Genomic DNA, 22,612 nt, shown 5'->3' with positions numbered 1-22,612 from the left:
AATAAAACTCAGACTTTTACTATAACTGCTGATTTATTATTGTTTCATTGTAAATCAATCAAGGATCACTGCTTATTTAATCATCTGTTACAGACTGGTAGCTAATTAATACAATTTTTAAAAAAAACATAACTTTTATTGAAAAATTTTGAATTTATACAACAACAACGAACCATAATAAAATACCAAAAATAACAATAATATTAGCAATCATAAACATTCGCCTCACCTCCATGAACAACACAGCATATTAATAACAACGCAAATTAACACAATATTAAGTTACATAATATAAACTATAATAAGGAACACCCCCCCCCCCCACCGGGTTGCTGCTGCTATTGACCAAGATACCTATCTTTGAGCCAGGAAGTCCAGAAAAGGCTGCCATCATTTATAGAACCCTTGTATTGATCCTCTCAGGGCAAATTTGACCCTTTCCAATTTTATAAATCCCGCCATGTCACTGATCCAGGTCTCCACACTTGGGGGCCTCGCATCCTTCCACTGCAGCAAGATCCTTCACCGGGCTACTAGGGACGCAAAGGCCAGGACACCGGCCTCTTTCGCCTCCTGCACTCCCGGCTCTACCGCAACTCCAAAAATCACGAGTCCCCACCCTGGTTTGACCCTGGATCCAACCACCCTCGACACCGTCCCCGCCACCCCCTTCCAGAATTCTACTAGTGCTGGGCACGCCCAGAACATATGGGCGTGGTTCGCTGGACTCCCCGAACATCTGGTGCACCTGTCCTCACCCCCAAAGAACCTACTCATCCTAGTCTTGGACATGTGGGCCCGGTGCAGCACCTTAAATTGGATGAGACTAAGCCTCGCACATGAGGAGGAAGAGTTTTTTTTAAATAAATTTAGATTACCCAATTATTTTTTTCCAATTAAGGGGCAATTTAGCGTGGCCAATCCACCTACGCTGCACATTTTTGGGTTGTGGGGGCGAAACCCACGCAGACACGGGGAGAATGTGAAAACTCCACACGGACAGTGACCCAGAGCCGGGATCGAACCTGGGACCTCAGCGCCATGAGGCGCTTGTGCTAACCACTAGGCCACCGTGCTGCCCTTGAGGAGGAAGAGTTGACTCTCTCCAAGGCATCTGCCCAAGTACCGTCTTCTATCTGCTCCCCGAGTTCCTCCTCCCATTTAGCCTTCAGCTCCTCCACTGACGACTCCTCCACCTCCTGCATTACCTTACAGATGTCAGACACCTTCCCCTCTCCGACCCACACCCCCGAAAGCACTCTGTCCATCATCCCCCGTGAGGGCAGCAAAGGGAATCCCTCTACCTGTCGCCTAGCAAACGCCTTTACCTGCAAATATCTGAACATGTTCCCTTGGGGAAGCCCAAATTTATCTTCCAGTTCCCCCAGGCCCGCAAACCTCCCGCCAATAAACAGGTCCCTCAATTTACTGATGCCCACCCTTTGCCACCCCCTAAATCCCCCATCCTTGTTCCCCGGGATGAACCGATGGTTGCCACCCAATGGAAACTCCATCGAGCCCCCTGTTTCCCTCCTATGCCGCCTCCACTGTCCCCAGATTTTTTGGGTCGCCGCCACCACCGGGCTCGTGGTAAACCTCTTAGGGGAGAGCGGCAATGGCGCCGTTACCATGGCACCCAGGCTCGTACCTCTACATGACGCCATCTCCATTCTTTTCCACACCGCCCCTCCCCCCTCCATCACCCATTTACGCACCATTGACACATTGGCCGTCCAATAGTACCCCAAAAGGTTGGGCAGCGCCAGCCCACCTCTATCCCTCCCTCGCTCCAGGAACACCCTCTTCACTCTCGGAGTCCCATGTGCCCACACAAAGCTCAAAATACTGCTAGTCACTCTCCTAAAGAAGGCCCTGGGGATGAAGATGGGCAGGCACTGAAAGAGGAACAAGAACCTCGGAAGCACCGTCATTTTGATGGACTGCACCCTCCCCGCCAACGACAATGGCAGCATGTTCCACCTCTTGAACTCCTCCTCCATCTGATCTACAAGCCTGGTGAAATTATGCTTGTGAAGAGTCCCCCAGTCCCTGGCCACCTGCACCCCCAGGTACCTAAAACTCTCCCCTGCCCTCCTAAGCGGGAGCCTACCAATTCCTTCCTCCTGGTCTCCAGGGTGCACCACAAACACCTCACTCTTGCCTAAATTTAGTTTATAACCTGAAAAGGTCCCAAACTCAGCTAGCAGCTCCATCACCCCCGGCATCCCTCCCACCGGGTTCGCCACATACAGTAACAGGTCATCGGCATACAACGACACCCTATGTTCCTCCCCACCTCGCACCAAACCTCTCCACCTCTCTGAATCCCTCAACGCCATCGCCAGCGGCTCGATTGCCAATGCAAACAACAAGGGGGACAGGGGGCAACCCTGCCTGGTCCCTCGGTAAAGCCGGAAGTACTCCGACCTCCTCCCATTCGTGGCCACGCACGTCATCGGGGCCTCATATAGTAGCCTCAGCAATCTAATAAACCCTTCACCAAATCCAAATCTCCCCAACACCTCCCATAAGTACCCCCACTCCACTCTATCGAAGGCCTTCTCCGCATCCAGCGCCACCACTATCTCTGCCTCCCCCTCAATCGCCGGCATCATGATGACATTCAACAATCTCCGCACATTCGTGTTCAGCTGCCTTCACAAACCCTGTCTGGTCCTCGTGTACAACCCCTGGCACACAGTCCTCTATCCTGGTGGCCAGGATTTTTGCCAGCACCTTGGCATCCACATTGAGGAGAGATATGGGCCTGTATGAACCACACTGCTGGGGGTCCTTGTCCCTCTTTAAATTTAACGAGATCAGCGCCCACGACATCGTCGGGGGCAAAGTCCCCCCTTCCCACGCTTCATTAAGTGTCCGCACCAGCAAGGGGCCCACTAGGTCCACAAACTTTTTATAAAATTCCACCGGGAACCCATGCGGCCCTGGTGCCTTCCCTGACTGCATCTGCCCGATCCCCTTAACTAGCTTCTCCAGCTCAATCGGCGCACCCAACCCCTCCACCTGCACCTTCGGGAAAGAAAGCCCGTCGAGGAACCTCTCCATTCCCCTCCTCTCCCCCGTTGGCTCCGACCGGTACAGTTCTCCGTAAAAGTCCTTGAAGACCTCATTCACCTCTACCCCCTTCCGCACCACATTCCCACTCTTGTCTCTCACTCCAGCAATTTCCTTAGCCGCATCCCGCTTGCGGAGCTGATGAGCCAGCATCCTACTCGCCTTTTCACCATGTTCGTACACTGCCCCTTGTGCCTTCCTCCACTGTGCCTCCGCATTTCTAGTGGTCAGCAAATCAAATTTAGCCTGCAGGCTGCGCCTCTCCCCCAACAGTCCCTCCTCTGGTGCCTCTGCATACCTCCTGTCTACCTCCAGCATCTTTCCCACCAGTCTATCCCTCTCACTCCTCTCGCTCCTCTCCCTGTGTGCCCGGATGGATATCAGCTCCCCACGAATCACTGCCTTCAGGGCTTCCCAGACCATCCCCAGCTGAACCTCCACCGTATCATTCACCTCGAGGTACCCCTCAATACTTGCCCGGACCCTCCTACACACCTCCTCCTCCACCAGCAACCCCACATCCAACCGCCACAACGGGCGCTGGTCCCGCACCTCCAACTCTATCCAATGCGGAGCGTGGTCGAAGATTGCAATGGCCGAATACTCAGCCTCCTCCACTCTCGGAATCAGTCCCCTACTCACCACGAAGAAGTCTATCCGAGAGTAGACCCTTTGTACGTGGGAGAAGAAAGAGTACTCGCGTGCCCTCGGCCTCACAAACCTCCATGGATCCACCCCACCCATCTGGTCCATAAACCCTCTCAGTACCTTGGCCGCCGCCGGCCTCCTACCCGTCCTAGAGCTGGACCGATCCAGTGAAGGATCCAACACCGTACTGAAGTCCCCCCCCATGATCAGACCTCCCGCCTCCAGGTCCGGGACCCGTCCCAACATACGCCTCATAAAGCCCGCATCGTCCCAATTTGGGGCATACACACGAGCCAGTACCACCTTCTCTCCTTGTAGCCTGCCCCTAACCATCACATACCTACCCCCCTTATCCGCCACCACCTCCGATGCCTCAAACAACACATTTTTCCCCACCAGAATCGCCACTCCCCGGTTCTTCACATCCAACCCAGAGTGGAAAACCTGCCCCACCCATCCCTTCCTCAGGCGGACCTGGTCCGCCACCTTCAGGTGGGTTTCCTGAAGCATTGCCACATCTGCCTTTAGCCCCTTCAGATGAGCCAGTACCCTCGACCGCTTCACCGGCCCATTCAACCCTCTCACATTCCAGGTGACCAACCGGATCAGAGGGCGTCCCGCCCCCCCCATCTCCCCCGTCGACTAGCCATAGCCCGTCGACTTCCCGCCCCAGGCCAGCACCCCCTACCCGACCCAGTCCCCACAGCGACAACACCTCACCTCTGTCCCCACAGCCCCCACCCCCCACAAGCTCCTTCCTGACCCTACCAGCAGCAACCCGGTATTCCCCTTTCCCCCCCCACCCCCCAGGCTAAGAACGCACCCAGCCACGAACCGTCCTCCATTGTACATCCGTGGGTCAGCTGACTTCTGCGGACCCCGGAAACTCCCGCCAATAACCCAACCCCTCCCAAAGTGGGATCATCCCCCAATCTATCCCTCCTCCAGGCACCGCGGGGAAGAACCAGTTAAGGCCCCGCCTCCCCCCGTCATCATCTCCGCCCCCCAGCCCCACTGTGCGGGAAACCAGAGGAAAGCCCGCGCTTTTGCACTGCTCCACCACACCCTTCTGACACAGCTCCCAAATATCAGCCCCACTCCATACCCCCAACCCGACATAGAATACAACAAACACTCCCAACCCTCCCCGCAAGATACAAAACTCAAACAATGCCCCACAGCAAAAAAAAACATAACAGAACAACACCCCCATAAATAACCATATCAAAATTACAAAAGTACAAAAAAACAAAAAAGAAAGAACACAGCAACAGCAGAAACCAGCAATAAAGTATTACAACCGACCCCGCAACCCCCAACCCATTGTTCAAGTCCAGTTTCTCCGTCCGCACGAAGGCCCACGCCTCCTCCGGGGAATCGAAATAATAACGCCGGTCCGAATAAGTTACCCACAGGCGCACGGGCTGCAACATTCCGAACTTTATCTTTTTCCTGTAAAGCACCTCTTTCGTCCGATTGAATCCAGACCGCCGCTTAGCCACCTCCGCACTCCAATCCTGGTAGATCCGTACCACCCCATTCTCCCAATTGCTGCTCTTCACCTTCTTGGCCCAGCGCAGCACACACTCCCGATCACTGAACCGGTGGAACCTCACCAGCACCGCACGCGGGGATTCATCCTCCTTAGGCCTCCTGGCCAGTACCCTGTGTGCTTCCTCCAGCTCCAAGGGCAGATAGAAAGACCCGGCCCCCACTAGCGAGTTCAGCATTGTAGCCACGTAGGTTGTCAGGTCTGACCCCTCCAGCCCCTCCGCAAGGCCCAAGATCCGCAGGTTTTTCCGCCTCATGCGGTGATCAAGCTCCTCGAAGCGTTCCTGCCACTTCTTGTGGAGTGCCTCGTGCCCCTCCACCTTACTCACGAGCACCACGGCCTCCTCCTCTCGTTCAGTGGCCTGCGTCTGCAACTCCTTGATGGCAGCACCCTGGGTCGTCTGAATCTCCGACAGCCTTCTGTTCGTTTCCTGCAGAGAGCTCAGTACCTCAGCCTTGAAGTCTGTAAAGCAGAGCAGGAGAGCAGCTTGTTGCTCCTGGGCCCACTGTTCCCATTCCTCTGGAGCTCCGCCGGCCGCCATCTTGGATTCCTTCCCCCGTTTTTTCTGGGGAGCTGCTGCCGTTTTTTCCCCCTTTCCACTCCGAGTTCGAGTCATGGACTGCAGTGAAAGTCGATCAGCACACCTTCTCCCACCGGGAGACGTCGAAAAATTTCCATTTTGGGCTCTAAAAAGAGCCGAAAAGTCCGTTTAAAACGGGAGCTCCCAAATGTGCAGCTTCCTACGTCATCGCCGCCACCGGAAGTCCATTGTGAGTCACTCTCAACGTGCAGGTTAGACTACTCTGAATCTCACTCCGCTGCCATACAATGCCGCCTTCTCCCCGCGAAAGGCCACCCGCCTTATCTGCAGCTCCGTCATCAGGTCTTGGTATGTTCATATGCCAGCGTCTTCCCACACCTCGCCTCTGCTTTGCCCAGCTCAAAACCCTCTCCTTCATGTGGTCGCTGTGGAAGCAGAATACCTGCCCTTGGTGGCTCATTCGCTTTAGGCTTCGGCCTGAGCGACCGATGTGCCCTGCCCAACTCGTAGTGGGAGGCATCTTGCCCCTCCCTCATCAACTCCTCAAACATCCTCACAAAGTACTCAGCCGGCCTCAGGCCCTCCACCCCCTTGGGCAGGCCCACAATTCTCAAATTTAGCTTTCTCGGCCTGCTCTCCAGGTCCTGCGTCTTGGCTCTGGGCCCTTTGTTCACCTCCGCCACCCTCCACAGCTCCTCACCCATCGAGGTGAACACTGTGTTTAGTGCAATTCATGTCCACTCTATTAATCCCTTTAACTGGGCTGGGGTTGAACATCAATAGGAAATAAATCAGAACTGTCAGAATGAACATGGTCCATTCTTGGGTGTAGGAATCCAATCCCTGTAATCACATGTGAACTCTCTGGTGTTTCAGACGAGCGGATGGCTGAGTGAATCCTCTGCCACACACGGGGCAGGTGAACGGCTTCTCCCCAGAATGGATTCGCTGGTGGTTCATCAAATCCCTTCTGCTTTTAAAGCTCTTCTCACAGTCAGAACATTGAAAAGGTCTCTCATCAGTGTGAAGCTGTGATTTTGTAGCGAATCCCTTCCCACACTGAGTGCAGGTAAAGGGTTTCTCCCCAGTGTGAACTCGCTGGTGATTCCCAAGATTCGATGGACGAGTGAAACTCTTCCCACACTCAGTGCAGGTGAATGCTTTCTCTTCAGTGTGAACTTGCTGGTGACTAAGAAGCAATGTTGATCTAATAAATCCCTTTCCACACACGGAGCAGACAAATGGCCTCTCACCAGTGTGGACACGCTTGTGATCAGTGAGGTGGGAAGAACAAGTGAATCTCTGCCCGCACTCAGAGCAGTGGAATGGTCTCTCCCCAGTGTGAACCCGTAGATGTTCAGTGAGGTTGGATGAACACCGGAAGCTCTTCCCACACTGAGAACAAGCGTAGGGTTTCTCTCCAGTGTGAACTCGCTGATGTGTCATCAGACTGGACTCCCAGGTGAATTCCTTTCCACAGGTGGAGCAGGTGAACAGCTTCTCTCTCGTGTGAACACGTTGATGATTAATTAGACCCCCAGCATTCTTATAGCTTTTCCCACAGTCGGAGCAGTTGAAAGTCCTCTCCCTGGTGTGACTACGTCGATGAATTTCCAGCCCTGATGGGGGATCTGAATCCCTTCCCACAGTCCCCTCATTTCCACGGTTTCCCCATGATGCCGGTGTCCTTGTGCTACCAAGGCAGTGGCGTAGGGGTATTGTCACTGGACTAATAATCTAGAGACCCAGGGTAATGGTCTGGGGACCCAGGTTCGAATCCCACCGCGTCAAATGGTGAAATTTGAATTCCATAAGGATATGGAATTCAAATTCTAATGATGACCATCAAATCATTACCATTGGTTGTAAAAACCCATCTGGGTCACTGATGTCCTCAGGTCTGGCCTACGTATGACTCCAAATCCATAGCAATGCGGTTGATTCTTAAATGCCCTCAGGGATGGGCAATAAATGCTTTGACAACTCGCGATGCCCACATCCAATGAACAAATAAAAAACAGGCTGGATAATCAGTTGAAGCCTCCTCTACACACAGAACACATGTACGGTCTCTCCTTACTGTAAACGGTGCAATGTTTTTTCAGGCTGTGTAACTGTTAAAGCTCTTTCCACAGTCAGTTCACTGAAACACTCTCACTCGGGTGTGTGCTTGTCCAGTCACAATGATGTTTCAGATCCTTTCCCACAGGCAGAACAGACAAACATTTCTCCTTCCACATTCAAAGGCTGATGATAGTCAGACCATGATGAATGTGTCAAATCCTCTCCTTCCAATCCACTGTAAAAGGAGTTGACAATGTCAGTATCACTTTCATTCCAGGATAGAAATTCAGAGCAAATAATTCTAATTTCTGTGGAATATTCTTTCATCTCTTGTTTGCCCAAATATCATCACAGATCATCATAGAATTTACAGTGCAGAAGGAGGCCATTAGGCCCAACGAGTCTGCACCGGCCCCTGGAAAGTACACCCCACCCTATTCCCGTAACCCCATCTAACATTTTTTTTGATACCAAGGGCTCTTTGTCATGGCCAATCCGCCTAACCTGCACAACTCTGGACTGACAAACGGAGAACGTGCAAACTCCACACAGACAGTGACCAAGCCTGGAATCGAACCTGGGACATTGGAGCTGTGAAGTAACTGTGCTAACCACCGTTGTACCGTGCCACCCAATCAAAGTAAAAGAAAGCAAAATCCCAACAAAAACAAAGGAAAGCAAGGGGATGGTGGTTTAAAATGTGCCTCATGGCACTGAGGACACAGGATCGATTAAGCCCACACCCCCACCCTATCCCCATAACCCCACATGGGGCTGGTTTGGCACAGGGTTAAATTGCAGGCTTTTAAAGGAGGCCAAGGCAGGCCAGCAGCACGGTTCAATTCCCGTACCAGCCTCCCCGAACAGGTGCCGGAATGTGACGACCAGGGGCTTTTCACAGTAACTTCATTTGAAGCCTACTTGTGACAATAAGTGATTTCCATTCTATTTTTCACCTAACCTGCAGATATTTGGGTTGTGGGAGGACAGCAGAGCACCGGAAGAAATCCACACAGGGAGAATGTGCAAACTTCACAATGACAGCCACCCAACCAATGAATCGATTCCGGGTCTCTGTGAGGCAGCAGTGCCAACCACAGTGCCGCTAATTAACAATTTTAAACTAATCTGAATTACTGTAGGAGGGACACTAGGACCCAGTTGGAAAAGAGATCCAAAAGTCCTGCCCATTCTCTCTTCGTCACCCTGACGCCAGCGCATGCGCTCTTCTCCTCGTTGAACCAACATGGCGGCCGTTCACCCGGGTCTGATCCCAGGAACAGGATCCAGAGCCACAAACTCGCGACCGCAGGGTCTTATTTAGGGTTAGCGGACTTCACTCGGGTGATGAGAAACTCTCCCCGCCCAGAGCTGGCTCGATCACTCCCCCTGGGATTCCATATCCTTACCAGTTTATTGAAGCCCATTTGCACCACCTCTTCCCGGTTCCCTCCGACACGGAACAGAGAAGCCACCCAGAATGCCCCGCGGCCGGCTGACCCTGGAGCATGCGCACTCAGCGCCTGCGCAATGAGCCAGTTGGATAGAGCGGTTTCCGGGCCGCGGTGCATTGTAGGAACTATAGTCACCATTCATTAACTACAGTAGTAAAGTATTTTTATTTAATTTTAACGTTTAAAAAAATAATCTTTACTGTCACAAGTAGGCTTATATTAACACAACAATGAAGTTGCTATGAAAAGCCCCTAGTCTCCACATTCTGACGCCTGTTCGGGTACACAGAGGGAGAATTCAGAATGTCCAATTCACCAACAATCACGTCTTTCGGGACTTGTGGGAGGAAACTGGAGCACCCGAAGAAACCCACGCAGACATGGGGAGAACGTGCAGAGTCTGCACAGACAGTGATCCAAGCTGGAAATTGAACCCGGCACTGTGACGTATCAGTGCTAATGACTGTGCGACCGTTCATCAGGTTGCAGGTGATGTTTTTAGCCTTGACAAGTCCATGCGTCAAGTATTTATTCAATGTGAAATGTTGCAGTCCCTGTATAGTTACCTGAACACAGTAAGAAGTCTTACAACACCAGGTTAAAGTCCAACAGGTTTGTTTCAAACACGAGCTTTCGGAGCACGGCTCCTTCTTCAGGTTCATTCACCTGAAGAAGGAGCCGTGCTCCGAAAGCTCGTGTTTGAAACAAACCTGTTGGACTTTAACCTGGTGTTGTAAGACTTCTTACTGTGCTCACCCCAGTCCAACGCCGGCATCTCCACATCATAGTTACCTGAAGGCATTGCTCCTCACTCTTTGGTTAATTTTGGTCCCGAAAGACGTGCTGTTAGGTAATTTGGACATTCTGAATTCTCCCTCTTTGTCCCCGAACTAGTGTGGTGACTTGAGGTTTTACACAGTAACTTCATTGCAATGTTAGTGTGAGCCTACTTGTGGCAATAAAGATTAGACTGACGAGCGGGTAGGGGGGTCTTGTGCAGCAGTGTGGTTGCCTCTGAGCCAGAATCTCGGGATTCGAATCCTACCCCAGGACTTGATGGCCAAGGAAAGTGTGTTCATAACCCGGTCAAACAGGTTGAGTATGTCAACTTCCAAATGCACCAATATCTGACGGTAAGAGTGGGAGAGAGTCCTGGTCAGCCACGTGTTGCGTGGGAGCCTCTCAAGTTAAAAACCCATGTAACGGACGAGCGACCAGATCTAGGAATTACTCGCTATGGAAACAGATGAACGTCTACCTTCGTTAACCACGAGTGGCAGAAGTAATAAATTTATGTTTTTGTCAGGCGCTAGGACCCGGGTGGGAACAGGCACTGAAGCCCTGCCCACCATATTTTACATGTCCAAAACTCGGCGCAAACACTCTCCCTATTAAATCAGCAGTTAACCTTGGGCTTTTTGGGGGATAAAGACTGGAGCTGCAAATGAGCTCGCAAGTTCATATTCAGGGTTTGTGGCATTCACCAGGTGTTTAGAAACCCTCCACATCCATCCATCACTCCCTCTGCATTCCACATCTTCACCAGTTTGGTGATACAACAGACAAGAGACTTACCATCGCTATCACTGCGCATGCTCCGGACACCGGGCGGTACTGCGCTTGCGCACTGCTCTCCCGTGGTGAGAATAGAGGACGTTCCCCACCGCAGGGGATACTGGGTATAAACACTGTCATTGAAAGTTAAAAACAGTGAACTGTTTTGCTGTCATGTGGCGAATGGGTGCGCTGAGGCAGGAATCAATAAAATTAAGAACCAAATTATACAGATACCCAAGTAAACCTTTCCTTCTGGTAATTTGGACTTTCTGAATTCTTCCTCCGTGTACCCGAACAGGTGCCCGAGTGTGGTTACACAGGGTATTTTCAGAGTTACTTAATTGAAGTGTAATGTAAGCTTACTTGTGACAATAATAAAGATTATTATTATTATTGTACATAAGCCAGTGGTTCTTTCTACCCAGGGGTCTTTTAATGCTCGAGTCAAGAATCTGACCTGAACTTGATTGTGTAATAATAATAATAATCATCATTATTATTGTCACAAGTAGGCTATGAGAGGTCTGTGAAATGCAGGACAGATTAAATGGCCAAAGGGATGCAAGGCACAATGAGATAGTAATCGGAAATATAGAAAGATTTCTAACCCTGATGGTGGCCATTCTGCAGGGTGGACGATTCAGTGAACCGAGAATGGTGAGAGTGTGGTGCTAATAACGCCAGGGTTACAGGGTTGGTCCCCGTGCTGGCTGTCCAAGTTCCCCTGTGTGCAGGTTTGCTGCATTCTGTTATGATTCTTGGATTTGGATTTATTGTCACGTGTACCGAGGTACAGTGAAAAGTATTGTTCTGTGTATAGTCCAGGCAGATCGTTCCATACCTGAAAACATAGTACATACTATGGATTACCTCCAGAGTTGACAATTCTAATATACTCCTGACGGCTCTGCCACATTCTCCCATCTATAAAATTGTGGTCATTCAAAATTCTGTTGCCCCATGTCTTAACTTGCACACTATTTACACAACCCACCTTCCTCCGCTAATTGTGGCCCCTCTTGCCCTCCATTTCAATTGTGCACCATTGGTGGCCCTGCTCCTTCGGTTTCCTCGACCCTAAACTCTGGAATATGTTCTACACACTTCCATACCATGTCAGCCTGCTGAGATTTAAACCGATGTCCCCAGATCATTCGCCTGAGCCTCTGGATAACCAGTCCAGAGGCATGCTCACTACACCATATTCTCCCCTCAACTTGGGGTGAGAAAAGGGCGGCACGGTGGCTCAGTGGTCAGCACTGGGCTGATTTAGCTCACTCAGCTAAATCGCTGGCTTTTAAAGCAGACCAAGCAGGCCAGCAGCACGGTTCGATTCCCGTACCAGCCTTCCCAGACAGGTGCCGGAATGTGGCGACTAGGGGCTTTTCACAGTAACTTCATTGAAGCCTACTCGTGACAATAAGCGATTTTCATTTCATTTTTTTTTTCACTGCTGCCTCACAGTGCTGGGGACCCGGGTTCAATCCCGGCCCGGGGTCATTGTCCATTTGGAGTTTACACATTCACCCTGTGTCTGTGTGGGTCTCACCCCCACAACTCAAAAGATGTGCAGGGTAGGTGGATTGGCCATGCTAAATTGCCCCTTAAGTGGCAAAATTAATAAAAATGAAATAAATTTGGGGTGAGAAAGCAGATGAGCAGCAGAGTTTTGGATGATTTCAGGTTTCCAGCTGGGAAGCAGACTTAACGTGAGAGGCAAGTCAGGAATACATTGAATAGTCAAATCTCAAGTTGACGTGGGTATGAATGAGGATTTCAGCAGCAGACAAGCTGGGGTAGGCTGGAGACAGTAACGTTACAGAGGTGGAACTACGTGGTGTTTGCGATGGTGCAGATATATGATAAGAAACTCGTCTCGGATTTAAATCTGACACGGAGATTGTGAAGAGTGTTGTTCAGCCTCAGATGATTCCCAGGGAGAGGGATGGACTCGGGAGTTAGGGAATGGGATTTGAGGTGGTGGTGGCTTAGGTGTTCCCAATTTTTAATTGGAGGAAATTTCTGTTCATCCAGTGGATGTGGGATAAGCAGTTTGATAATTTAGTAACAGTGGAGGAATGGAGAGGGATGGGGGTGAGGTAGAGCTGGGTGTCGTCAGTGTCCATGTAAAAACTAATAGTGTTTTTGGACGGCGGGATAGTGGATAGCACTGCTGCCTCACAGCACCAGGGACCTGGCCTTGGATGACTGTCAGTACGGAGTTTGTGCATTCTCCCCAAATCTGTGTGGGTTTCCTCCGGGTGCTCCCACAGTCCAAAGATGTGCAGGTTAAGTCGTGTTATGGGGATAGGGTGGGGTAGTGAGCCTAGCTAGGGTGCTCTTTCAGATGTACAGTGCTAACCCGATGGGCCGAATGGGCTCCTTCCACACTGTAAGGATTCTATGGATTGTAGTGCCATCATGTCGATGAGAAATGGGAGGGGCCAAGGATAGATCCTTGGGGAATTCCATGTCGGAGAGGAAAGGGAGGTTGGAGAGGGGGTGGCCATTTGCAAGGAAGTTGAGCGTCAAGGGTTGTTTTCTCAGGAAGGGTGAGGATGGTGTATTTGAAAGTGACGGGCAAAACCAGAAGAGAGAGAGAGAACTGTTAACAATATCAGTTAATGTGGGGAAGTTGGATGGTCAGTGGTTTAATGAGAATAGGGTCAAGGGTGCAGAAGTCAGGCCTCATAAACAAGATGAGATTGAACAAAACATGACAGGAGATAGGAGAGAACCTGGAGATAGATGTGAGTTCACACTCAGACCAGGGGGATTTTTAGTGACAGTTTGGCCCAGTGGAGCTAGTGGAAGGGAGGGAAGCAGCAGAGGCAGCTGATCAGATTGTCCACTCACTGTAATTACTTGTGATATCGCTGGTGTCTCATCAGGTTGGATTCTGTTCAAAGCACAATATAAACACCAATTATCGTCACAGCCCTGGACTTATATCATCGTTCTGTCTCATAAATAAGAATTTGTAACTCAGATTGAAACATTTTGATGAACATTCTGTCATGAAGAAACACTTCAAATACGTTGCCCCAATTAGATTGGGACTGCGCATGCGCACCGACTCGCTCCACACTGGGGAGGCGATAGCGCATGCGCACTGCTGCCAGTGCCAAATAAAGATGGTGGCTGCATAGTTACGTGTGTGAGAAAGCTGCAACCCCCGCTCAGGTCCTCGGCTACCGGTAGGCTATTTTTCATGATTTTCGATTTATATAACATGTTTACGAAGCGTGTCTAACGACCTGAATGATCCAGCTTTCCCTCGGTCCCACCTTCTCGAATTGTGCATCTGGGCAAGAATCTTTTCTGCCTCGCCAATAACCACACTGCGCATGCTTCACTCACCCCAGTCCCGCCCCCTCATTCACGCTGATTGGTTGGAGGACTGGCCACTCCGGACCCGCCCCCTATTGTCTATTGGTCCGCTCCTGCCGTCAATCATTCTCGAGGCCTGGGAAGGTGTCAGGTGAGAGGTCAGTGTCGCGGGGCGGGGTTTACAAATCCCCAGTCCGTCCCCAGAGCCGAACAATGAACATTCTCCACTCTCCGTTACTTCCGGCTTCTCTCGACAAACAACCTCATAGAGACCAGGGGGGGGAGACACTGACCCAGTGACAATGTCACTGCGTTAGTCACCCAAAGAGACACGAAAATGTTCTGGGGCCATGGGCTCCAATCCATTCGATTAATAAAATCTGGAATTTAAAGTTAATCTCAATGATGGTGACTGAGGGTCATTGAAATCTTCAATGTCACTGGATTAGGTCAAAAATCAGAAAGTAGGCAGTAAACTGGTTAGTTTAACGCCTGTTGTTGGGAGACTGTTGGAATCCATTAATGAGGAAGTAGTAACTGGTCCTTTTGGAAAGTCAATCCGCAATCCATCAGAGTCAGCGTGGTTTTGTGAAGGGTAAATCATCTTTGCCTCATTTGTTGGAGTTCTTGGAAGATGTAACCAGCCAAGTGGATAATGGTACTGTCAATGTATTTGTACTTCCAGAATACTTTGATAAGGTGTCACAAAAGGTTATAAGGTGTCACAAAAGGTTATAAACAAGTAAGATCCTATGGAGTTGAGAGGTAATCTATTAGTTTAGATAGAGGATTGGCAACCAACAGATGGCAGAGACTGGGGTTTAGATTATTTTAGATTTATTGACGCATGTACTGAGGTACAGTGAAAAGTATTGTTCCTGGTATACAGTTCCATATATGAAAAACATATTGGAGGTGTTGGCAGGTTCAAAAGTGGACAAATCTCCAGGTCTGGATGAATTGTGTCCCAGGATACTGTGGGAGATGAGGGAGGAGATTGCAGGGACTCTGATCCAAATTTTTTATTCCTTTCTGGCCACGGGGGAATTGCCAGAGGACTGGAGACCAGCTAATGTGGTCCCACTGTTTAAGAAAGGTTGTAGAGATAAGCCAGGGAATTGCAGGCCCGTGAGTCTCACGTCGGTAGTCGGGAAACTATTGGATAAAATTCTGAAGGAGAGAATCTTTCTCCACTTGGAGAGGCAAGGTTTGATCAGGAATAGTCAGCATGACTTTCAGAGGGAGGTCATGCCTAACAAATTTGATTGAATTGTTTGAGCATGTCACCAGGTGTGTAGATGAAGGCAGTGCAGTTGATGTGGTTTACATGGACTTCAGCAAGCCTTTGACATGATCACAATGGGAGACTTGAAAGACCAAAGACACAGGAGCAGATTTAGGCCATTCGACCCGTCGAGTCTGCTCCACTATTCAATCATGGCTGATATGTTTCTCATCCTCATTCTCCTGCGTTCTCCCCATACACCAGGTCCCCTTGTTAATCAAGAACCTATCTATCACTGTCTTGAAGACACTCTGATTTGGCCTCCACAGCCTTCTGCGGCCATGAGTTTCATAGATTCACCATCCTCTGGCTGAAGAAATTCTTCCTCATCTCAGTTTTAAAGGATGTCCCCTTCAGTCTGAGGCTGTGCCCTCGGGTTCTAGTTTCTCCTACTAGTGGAAACATCCTTTCCACGTCCACTCTATCCAGGCCTCTCAGTATCCTGTAAGTTTCAATAAAATCCACTCTCATCCTTCTAAACTCCAATGAGTACAGACCCAGAAAAAGAAAGAAAATGCACATGGGATACAGGGTAATTTGATGAGGTGAATTGAAAATTGGCATAGCTGTTGCAGACAGAGGGTGATGACAGACAGCTGCTTCAGTGACTGGAAGCCAGTGGCATACCACAGGGATCTGTGCTGGGTCCCCGATTATTCATTATTTATATAAACAACATAGATGACCATGTGGAGGGTAGGATCAGTGCTTTGTGGATGACACACAGCTTGGCCGGGTGGTTAACAGTGAGGTTGAGTGTCTTGGGTTACAGGAAGATACAGACGGGATGGTCAAATGGGCAGAAAAGTGGCAGATGTAATTTAACCCTGAAAAGTCTGAGGTGATTCACTTTGGAAGGAGTAATTTGACAAGGAAGCATTCAATTAATGGTATGACATTGGGAAGTGTGAGGAACAAAGGGACCTTGGCGTGTTTGTCCATAGATCTCTGAAGGTAGAAGGGCAGGTTAATAGGGTGGTGAAAAAGACATACGGGACACTTTATCAAATTGAGGCATAGATTGCAAAAGCAAGGAGGTCATGTTGGAGTTGTATTGAACTTTTGTGAGGCCACAGCTGGAGTACTGTGTGCAATTCTAGGAAGGATGTGATTGCATTGGAGGGGGTGCAGAGGCGAATCACCAGGATGTTGTCTGGGATGGAACATAAGTTATGAGGAGAGGTTGGATAGGCTTGGGTTGTTTTTGTTGGAGCAAAAGGCTGAGGGGCGACCTGATCGAGGTGGACATGAGGGGCATGGACAGGGTGGATAGGGAGCAGCTGTTCCCCTCAGTTGAAAGATCAATCACAAGGAGACACAATTTCAAGATGTTTAGGGGTGATTTGATAGCACAAAATTGTAAGGAGATATTGACAGACGAGGTGAATGGGCAATACTGTAGCAATGTAAGCAAGTGAGGTTATCTGTTTTGAACCAAAAAAGGATCGAACTGAGTACTTTCTAAATGGAAAGAGGTTCAGTACAGTGGGTGTCGAAAGAGACTTGGGGTTCATAGAATCTACAGCACGGAGACAGGCCCTTCGGCCTAAACTGGTCCATGCCAACCAAAAAGTTCATCTAAGCCAATCCCATTGGCCTGTATTTGGCCCATATCCCTCTGAACCTTTCCTATTCATGTATCTGTCTAAATGCCTTTTCAATGTTGTCAATGCCCCTGCCTCTACCACTTCCTCCGGCAGCTCATTCCACATATATACCACCCTCTGTGCAAAATTGTTGCTCCTTAGGTTCCCAATAATTCTTTCCCCTCTTAACTTAAACCTGTGCCCTCAAGTTCTCGATTCCCCAACTCTGAGAAAAAAGACCGAGTGCATTCATCCTGTTCATGCCTCTCATGATCTTGTATACCTCTATAAGATCACCCCTCAGTCTCGTATGCTCCAAAGTAAATGGTCCGAGCCTGTCGGATCTCTCCCTGTAATTCAGTCCCTTTCATATAGCAAGGCGACCAAAACCGAACACAATCCTCCAGGTGCGGCCTCATGACATCTTGTCCAACTGCAACTTAACTTCCCAACTTCTACACTCAGTGCCCTGACTGAAGGCCAGCACGCCAAAAGTCTTCTTCATTGCCCTATCTACCTGTGACTCCACCTTTAGAGAACCGTGCACCTGAACTCCATGGTCCCTCTGTTCTATACTCCCTAATATCCTACCATTCATGGTGACGTTTCACTTTGATTTAATTTTCCGAAATGCAACACCTCACACTTATCTGTATTGAACACCATTTGCCATTTCTCGGCCCACTTTCCCAGCTGATCAAGATCCTGCTACAATTTTTGATAACCATCTTCATTGTCTACAATACCACCTATTTTAGTGTCATCTGAAAATTTGCTGATCATTCCTTGTACATTCTCATCCAAATCGTTCATATAGATACAAACAACAATCTCCCCGTCACTCCCCTCCCCGTCACTCCCCTCCCCGTCACTCGCCTCCCCCGTCACTCGCCTCCCCTGTCACTCGCCTCCCCCGTCACTCGCCTCCCCCGTCACTCGCCTCCCCCGGCACTCGTCGACTTAGTTTATTACTCCAGATTTCCCAAATTTAGAACCGATTCCCAACCGGCCAATCAGCTTTACTCACATTTCAGTTTTTATTCCCAGTCCCCGAAACCCAGCAGGTAAATTGTTCCGAAGCTGCTCCTCCCAGGATTCGGGCCAACTCTGCTCCTAGCCGACTAGGCCGTGAATCCCCGAGGTAAGTTATTTATACTTGCTGTTCCAAAACTCCTCCTCCTCGAATTCGCACCAACTCCACTCCCTGCTCTGGTGAGATTCATACCTGGGTCTCTGGAAAATCATTAGGACAGTTTAAAAAAAAATTTGAATATTTCTCTTCAGTGGATTTAAAATATTGAAAATGGCATAAAGGTTGCTTGGCTGACAGTCAAACACTGTCCTGTAAGTAAGGAGTCCTTTTGCTTCCCAATTGGCCGAGGAAGGCAGTGTGTCACAAGGATGGATGTGTTGACCGATTAATGGCTGGAGGATGGGGGCAGGTAATGTGATCAAACCTCCAGGAATACATTTAATCAGAGTTGGCGAGGAGAGAATGTTGGGCATTTCTATCCTAAACTGACAGTGAGGTTTCTGTAAATTTACAGGATACTGGAAGTGGAGGTTTAACAGACGGGAAACTCAAACCAAACGTCACATCGCAATCTGGCAGAGTCACTCGATTCATCAGAACCTGAATTTCAGCAGCATCTGGGTGTGGAAGGTAAAAGGTTTGTCTGTTCTGTCTGTGAGGGAAGATTTCAGGTCTCAGTGTGACTGGAAAAGCCCCGAGATTCACAAACCCTGGTCAGACCAAACCTGGAGAACTGTGTTCAGTTCTGGGCAACAAACCTGAGGAAGGATAGAATGGCCTCGGAGGGAGTGGAGCACAGATTTACCTGAGTGATATCTGAACCCCCAGGGGTTAAATTACAAAACTAGATTACACAAAAGAGTCAGAGACATGATGGCACAGAGAAGGGCATTCGGCCCATTGAATCCATGCTAGCTCTCTGGAGCAATCCAGTCAGTGCCATTCTCCAGCTCCATCCCTGTATCCTCGCAGGTTTATTTCCCTCAGATGTCTATCCAATTTCCTTTTGAAATTAAATGATTCATTGTGACTATTTTCAAACTCCCTCATATGCAGCACGTTTCAGGCCATTGCTGGTCGCTGTGTAAAAACATATCTCATATCACCTCATATCTCCTGTACCTTGTACATACAAACTAGGAACAGGCCACTCAGCCCCTCGAGCCTGCTCAGCATTCAATAAGATTGCGGCTGATCTCATTCTAAACTCAACTTCACATTCCTGCCTTCCCCTCATGACCTTTCACCCTCTTGCTCATCAAGAATCTATCCAGCTCTGCATTAAAATATTCAAGGACTCTGCTTCCACTGCCTTTTAAGGATGGGAGTTCCAAAGTCTTACAACCCTCAAGAGAATAAAAAATACTCATCTCCATCTGAAATGAGTGATCCCTTATTTTGCAACAGTGACCCCCTTCTTCTAGATTCTCCCACAAGAGGAAACATCCTCTCCACATCCACCCTGTCAAGACCCCTCAAGATCTTGTATAGTTCAATCCAGGTTTTACCCAAAACTTTAAATCTGTGTCATGACTGCTTGTACGATCAGTGAATGGAAACAGAGTTTCTTTGTCCACCCGATGGAAATCCGGCATAATCTGAATCAAATCTCCCCATAAACTCCTTTGCTGGAGGGCAGCACAGTGGCCTCGTGGTTAGCACAGCTGCCTCACGCACTGAGTTCCCAGGTTCGATCCCGGCTCTGGTTCACTGTCTGTGTGGAGTTTGCACATTCTCCCTGTGTCTGCATGGGTTTCGCCCCCACAACCCAAAAATGTGCAGAGTAGGTGGATTGGTCACACTAAATTGCCCCTTAATTGGAAAAAATAATTGGGTAATCTAAATTTATATATTTAAAAAAAACCTCCTTTGCTGGAACCATTCTGGTAAATCTCCTCTGCACCGTCTTCAAGAACCGCAACATACTTACTTTTTAAAAAATTTTTTTAGAGTACCCAATTCATTTTTTCCAATTAAGGGGCAATTTAGCGTGGCCAATCCACCTAATCTGCACATCTTTGGGTTGTGGGGGTGAAACCCACGCAAACACGGGGAGAATGTGCAAACTCCACATGGACAGTGACCCAGAGCCGGGATCGAACCTGGGACCTCGGCACCGTGAAGCAGCAAGGCTAACGTTCTGTACCACCGTGCTGCCCTCTTCACACCCTTCCTGAAGTGTGGTGAGCTTCATAGAATTCCTACAGTGCAGAAGGATGCCATTCAGCCCATCGGGTCTGCACTGGCCTTTGGAAAGAGCACCCTCCTTAAGCTTAAGCCCACCCCTCCACCCTGTCCCTGGAACCCAGTGACCCCAATTAACCTTTCGACACTGAGGGGCAATTTAACATGGCCAATCCACCTAACCTGCACATCTTTGAACTGTGGGAGGAAACCAGAGGAAACCCGCGCAGACATGGGGAGAAATTGAAAACTCCAGACACAGTCACCCGAGACTCGAATTGAACCCGGGTCCCTGGCACTGTGAGGTAGCAGTGCTAAGCACTGTGCCACCAGAAGCATAATTTCAGTATCAATATTTCTGTTTATGAAGCTCAAATTGAATTTGCTTTACCAACTACTCTCTTAATATGTCTTGTAGATATACAAAATCCCTCTTCACCTCTTTCTCTCTCCTCCCAAAGAGGCCAGTTGTGTTTTTATAACAATCCAGCAGTTTTCATGGTCTCTTTTTCCCAGTGCCGTCCCCACAAATGACCAGATTCATTCAGCTCAATTTCACAACCTGCCTTTGTGTTTTTGTGGGTTCTCTCTCACTCCCTATTTTCTGTTTTAAATCAGTTTCACAGGGTGTTCGAAGGGGAGGCTTCAAAGTGCTTCAAACCAAGCATCACGTCAGGATCTGACAGAGTCCTCAATTTGTAATATCCTGAATGTCATCGTTCTTTGAACATGGAAGGAAAAAGAATCGTTCACAGTGGGGAGAAACCGTACACGTGTTGTGTGTGTGGACGAGGATTTGCTCGATCATCAGGCCTCACAAGACACAAATGCAGTCACACTGAGGAGAAACCGTGGAAATGTGCGGACTGTGGGAAAGGATTCACTGCCCCATCCCAGCTGGAAACTCATCGACGCATTCACACTGGGGAGAGACCATTCATCTGCTCCAAGTGTGGGAAGGGATTCACTCAGTCATCCGCTCTGACCACACACCAGTGGGTTCACACTGTGGAGAGACCATTCACCTGCTCTGAGTGTGGGAAGGGATTCATTCAGTCATCTGACCTGTCCACACACCAGCGAGTTCACACTGGGGAGAGACCATTCACCTGCTCAGAGTGTGGGAAGGGATTCACTCAGTCATCTGCCCTACGGAATCACCAGCGAATTCACACTGGGGAGAGACCATTCACCTGCTCCGAGTGTGGGAAGGGATTCACCACTTCATCCCACCTGCTGAATCACCAGCGAGTTCACACTGGTGAGAGACCATTCACCTGCTCGGAGTGTGAGAAGGGATTCACTCAGTCATCTGCCCTACAGAAACACCAGCGAATTCACACTGGGGAGAGACTGTTCACCTGCTCCAAGTGTGGGAAGAGATTCACTCAATCATCCACTCTGTCCACACACCAGCGAATTCACACTGGGGAGAGACCATTCACCTGCTCCCAGTGTGGGAAAGGATTCACTCGGTCATCTACTCTGTCCATACACCAGCGCGTTCACACTGGGGAGAGACCATTCACCTGCTCCCAGTGTGGGAAAAGATTCACTCGGTCATCTACTCTGTCCATACACCAGCGAGTTCACGCTGGGGAGAGACCGTTTACCTGCTCCCAGTGTGGGAAGGGATTCACTCAGTCATCTACTCTGTCCATACACCAGCGAGTTCACACTGGGGAGAGACCATTCACCTGCTCGGAGTGTGGGAAGGGATTCACTCAGTCATCTGCCCTACAGAAACACCAGCGAATTCACAGTGGGGCGAGACTGTTCACCTGCTCCAAGTGTGGGAAGAGATTCACCCAATCATCCACTCTGTCCACACACCAGCGAATTCACACTGGGGAGAGACCATTCACCTGCTCGGAGTGTGGGAAGGGATTCACTTGGTCATCCGCTCTGCAGAATCACCAGCGAATTCACACTGGGGAGAGGCCATTCGTCTGCACCAAGTGTGGGAAGGGATTCACCACTTCATCCAACCTGCTGAGACACCAACGAGGCCACAAGTAACCATAATGATTGGGTTTTGCTGTTCCTCACATTCGGGACTGAACCATGTTCATTTGGGTCTCTTTCTGCTGATAACAAACTCCAGCCCATTTACAGAGGCTAATATTCAGGCTAAAAGTCAAATAAATTAGATTTGTGTTAAATACACAGTGTGTTGAAATTTTTGTTTTAAATTTAGAGCACCAAATTCATTTTTTTCAATTAAGGGGCAATTTAGCATGTCCAATCCACCTACTCTGCACATCTTTGGATTGTGGGGGTGAAACCCACGCAGACACATGGAG

At 49.3% G+C, this 22,612-nt stretch overlaps 1 protein-coding gene across 2 annotated transcripts in view; it reads left to right on the top strand.

Moving 5' to 3' along the window:
* LOC119960839 (zinc finger protein 229-like) overlaps positions 1-22,328 on the top strand; it is a 49,594-nt gene extending 27,266 nt beyond the window's left edge. Inside the window, exons 1-2 of one of the 2 annotated variants that reach the window (XM_038788427.1) lie at positions 18,710-18,762; positions 20,928-22,328. In XM_038788427.1, the coding sequence (XP_038644355.1) occupies positions 21,039-22,328 (1,290 nt within the window). In that variant the 5' untranslated portion in view covers positions 18,710-18,762; positions 20,928-21,038. Of the gene's footprint in view, positions 1-18,709; positions 18,763-20,927 lie in introns of those variants that run through there. The other variant, XM_038788426.1, reaches the window with a different exon arrangement.
* The last annotated feature ends 284 nt before the right edge of the window (positions 22,329-22,612 follow it).

The sequence above is a fragment of the Scyliorhinus canicula genome, unplaced genomic scaffold, assembly GCF_902713615.1.
Source record: "Scyliorhinus canicula unplaced genomic scaffold, sScyCan1.1, whole genome shotgun sequence".
NCBI classification, from domain to species: domain Eukaryota; kingdom Metazoa; phylum Chordata; class Chondrichthyes; order Carcharhiniformes; family Scyliorhinidae; genus Scyliorhinus; species Scyliorhinus canicula.
Note: the sequence above shows the minus strand (reverse complement) of the source record. Positions and strands in the feature narration are given on the sequence as shown.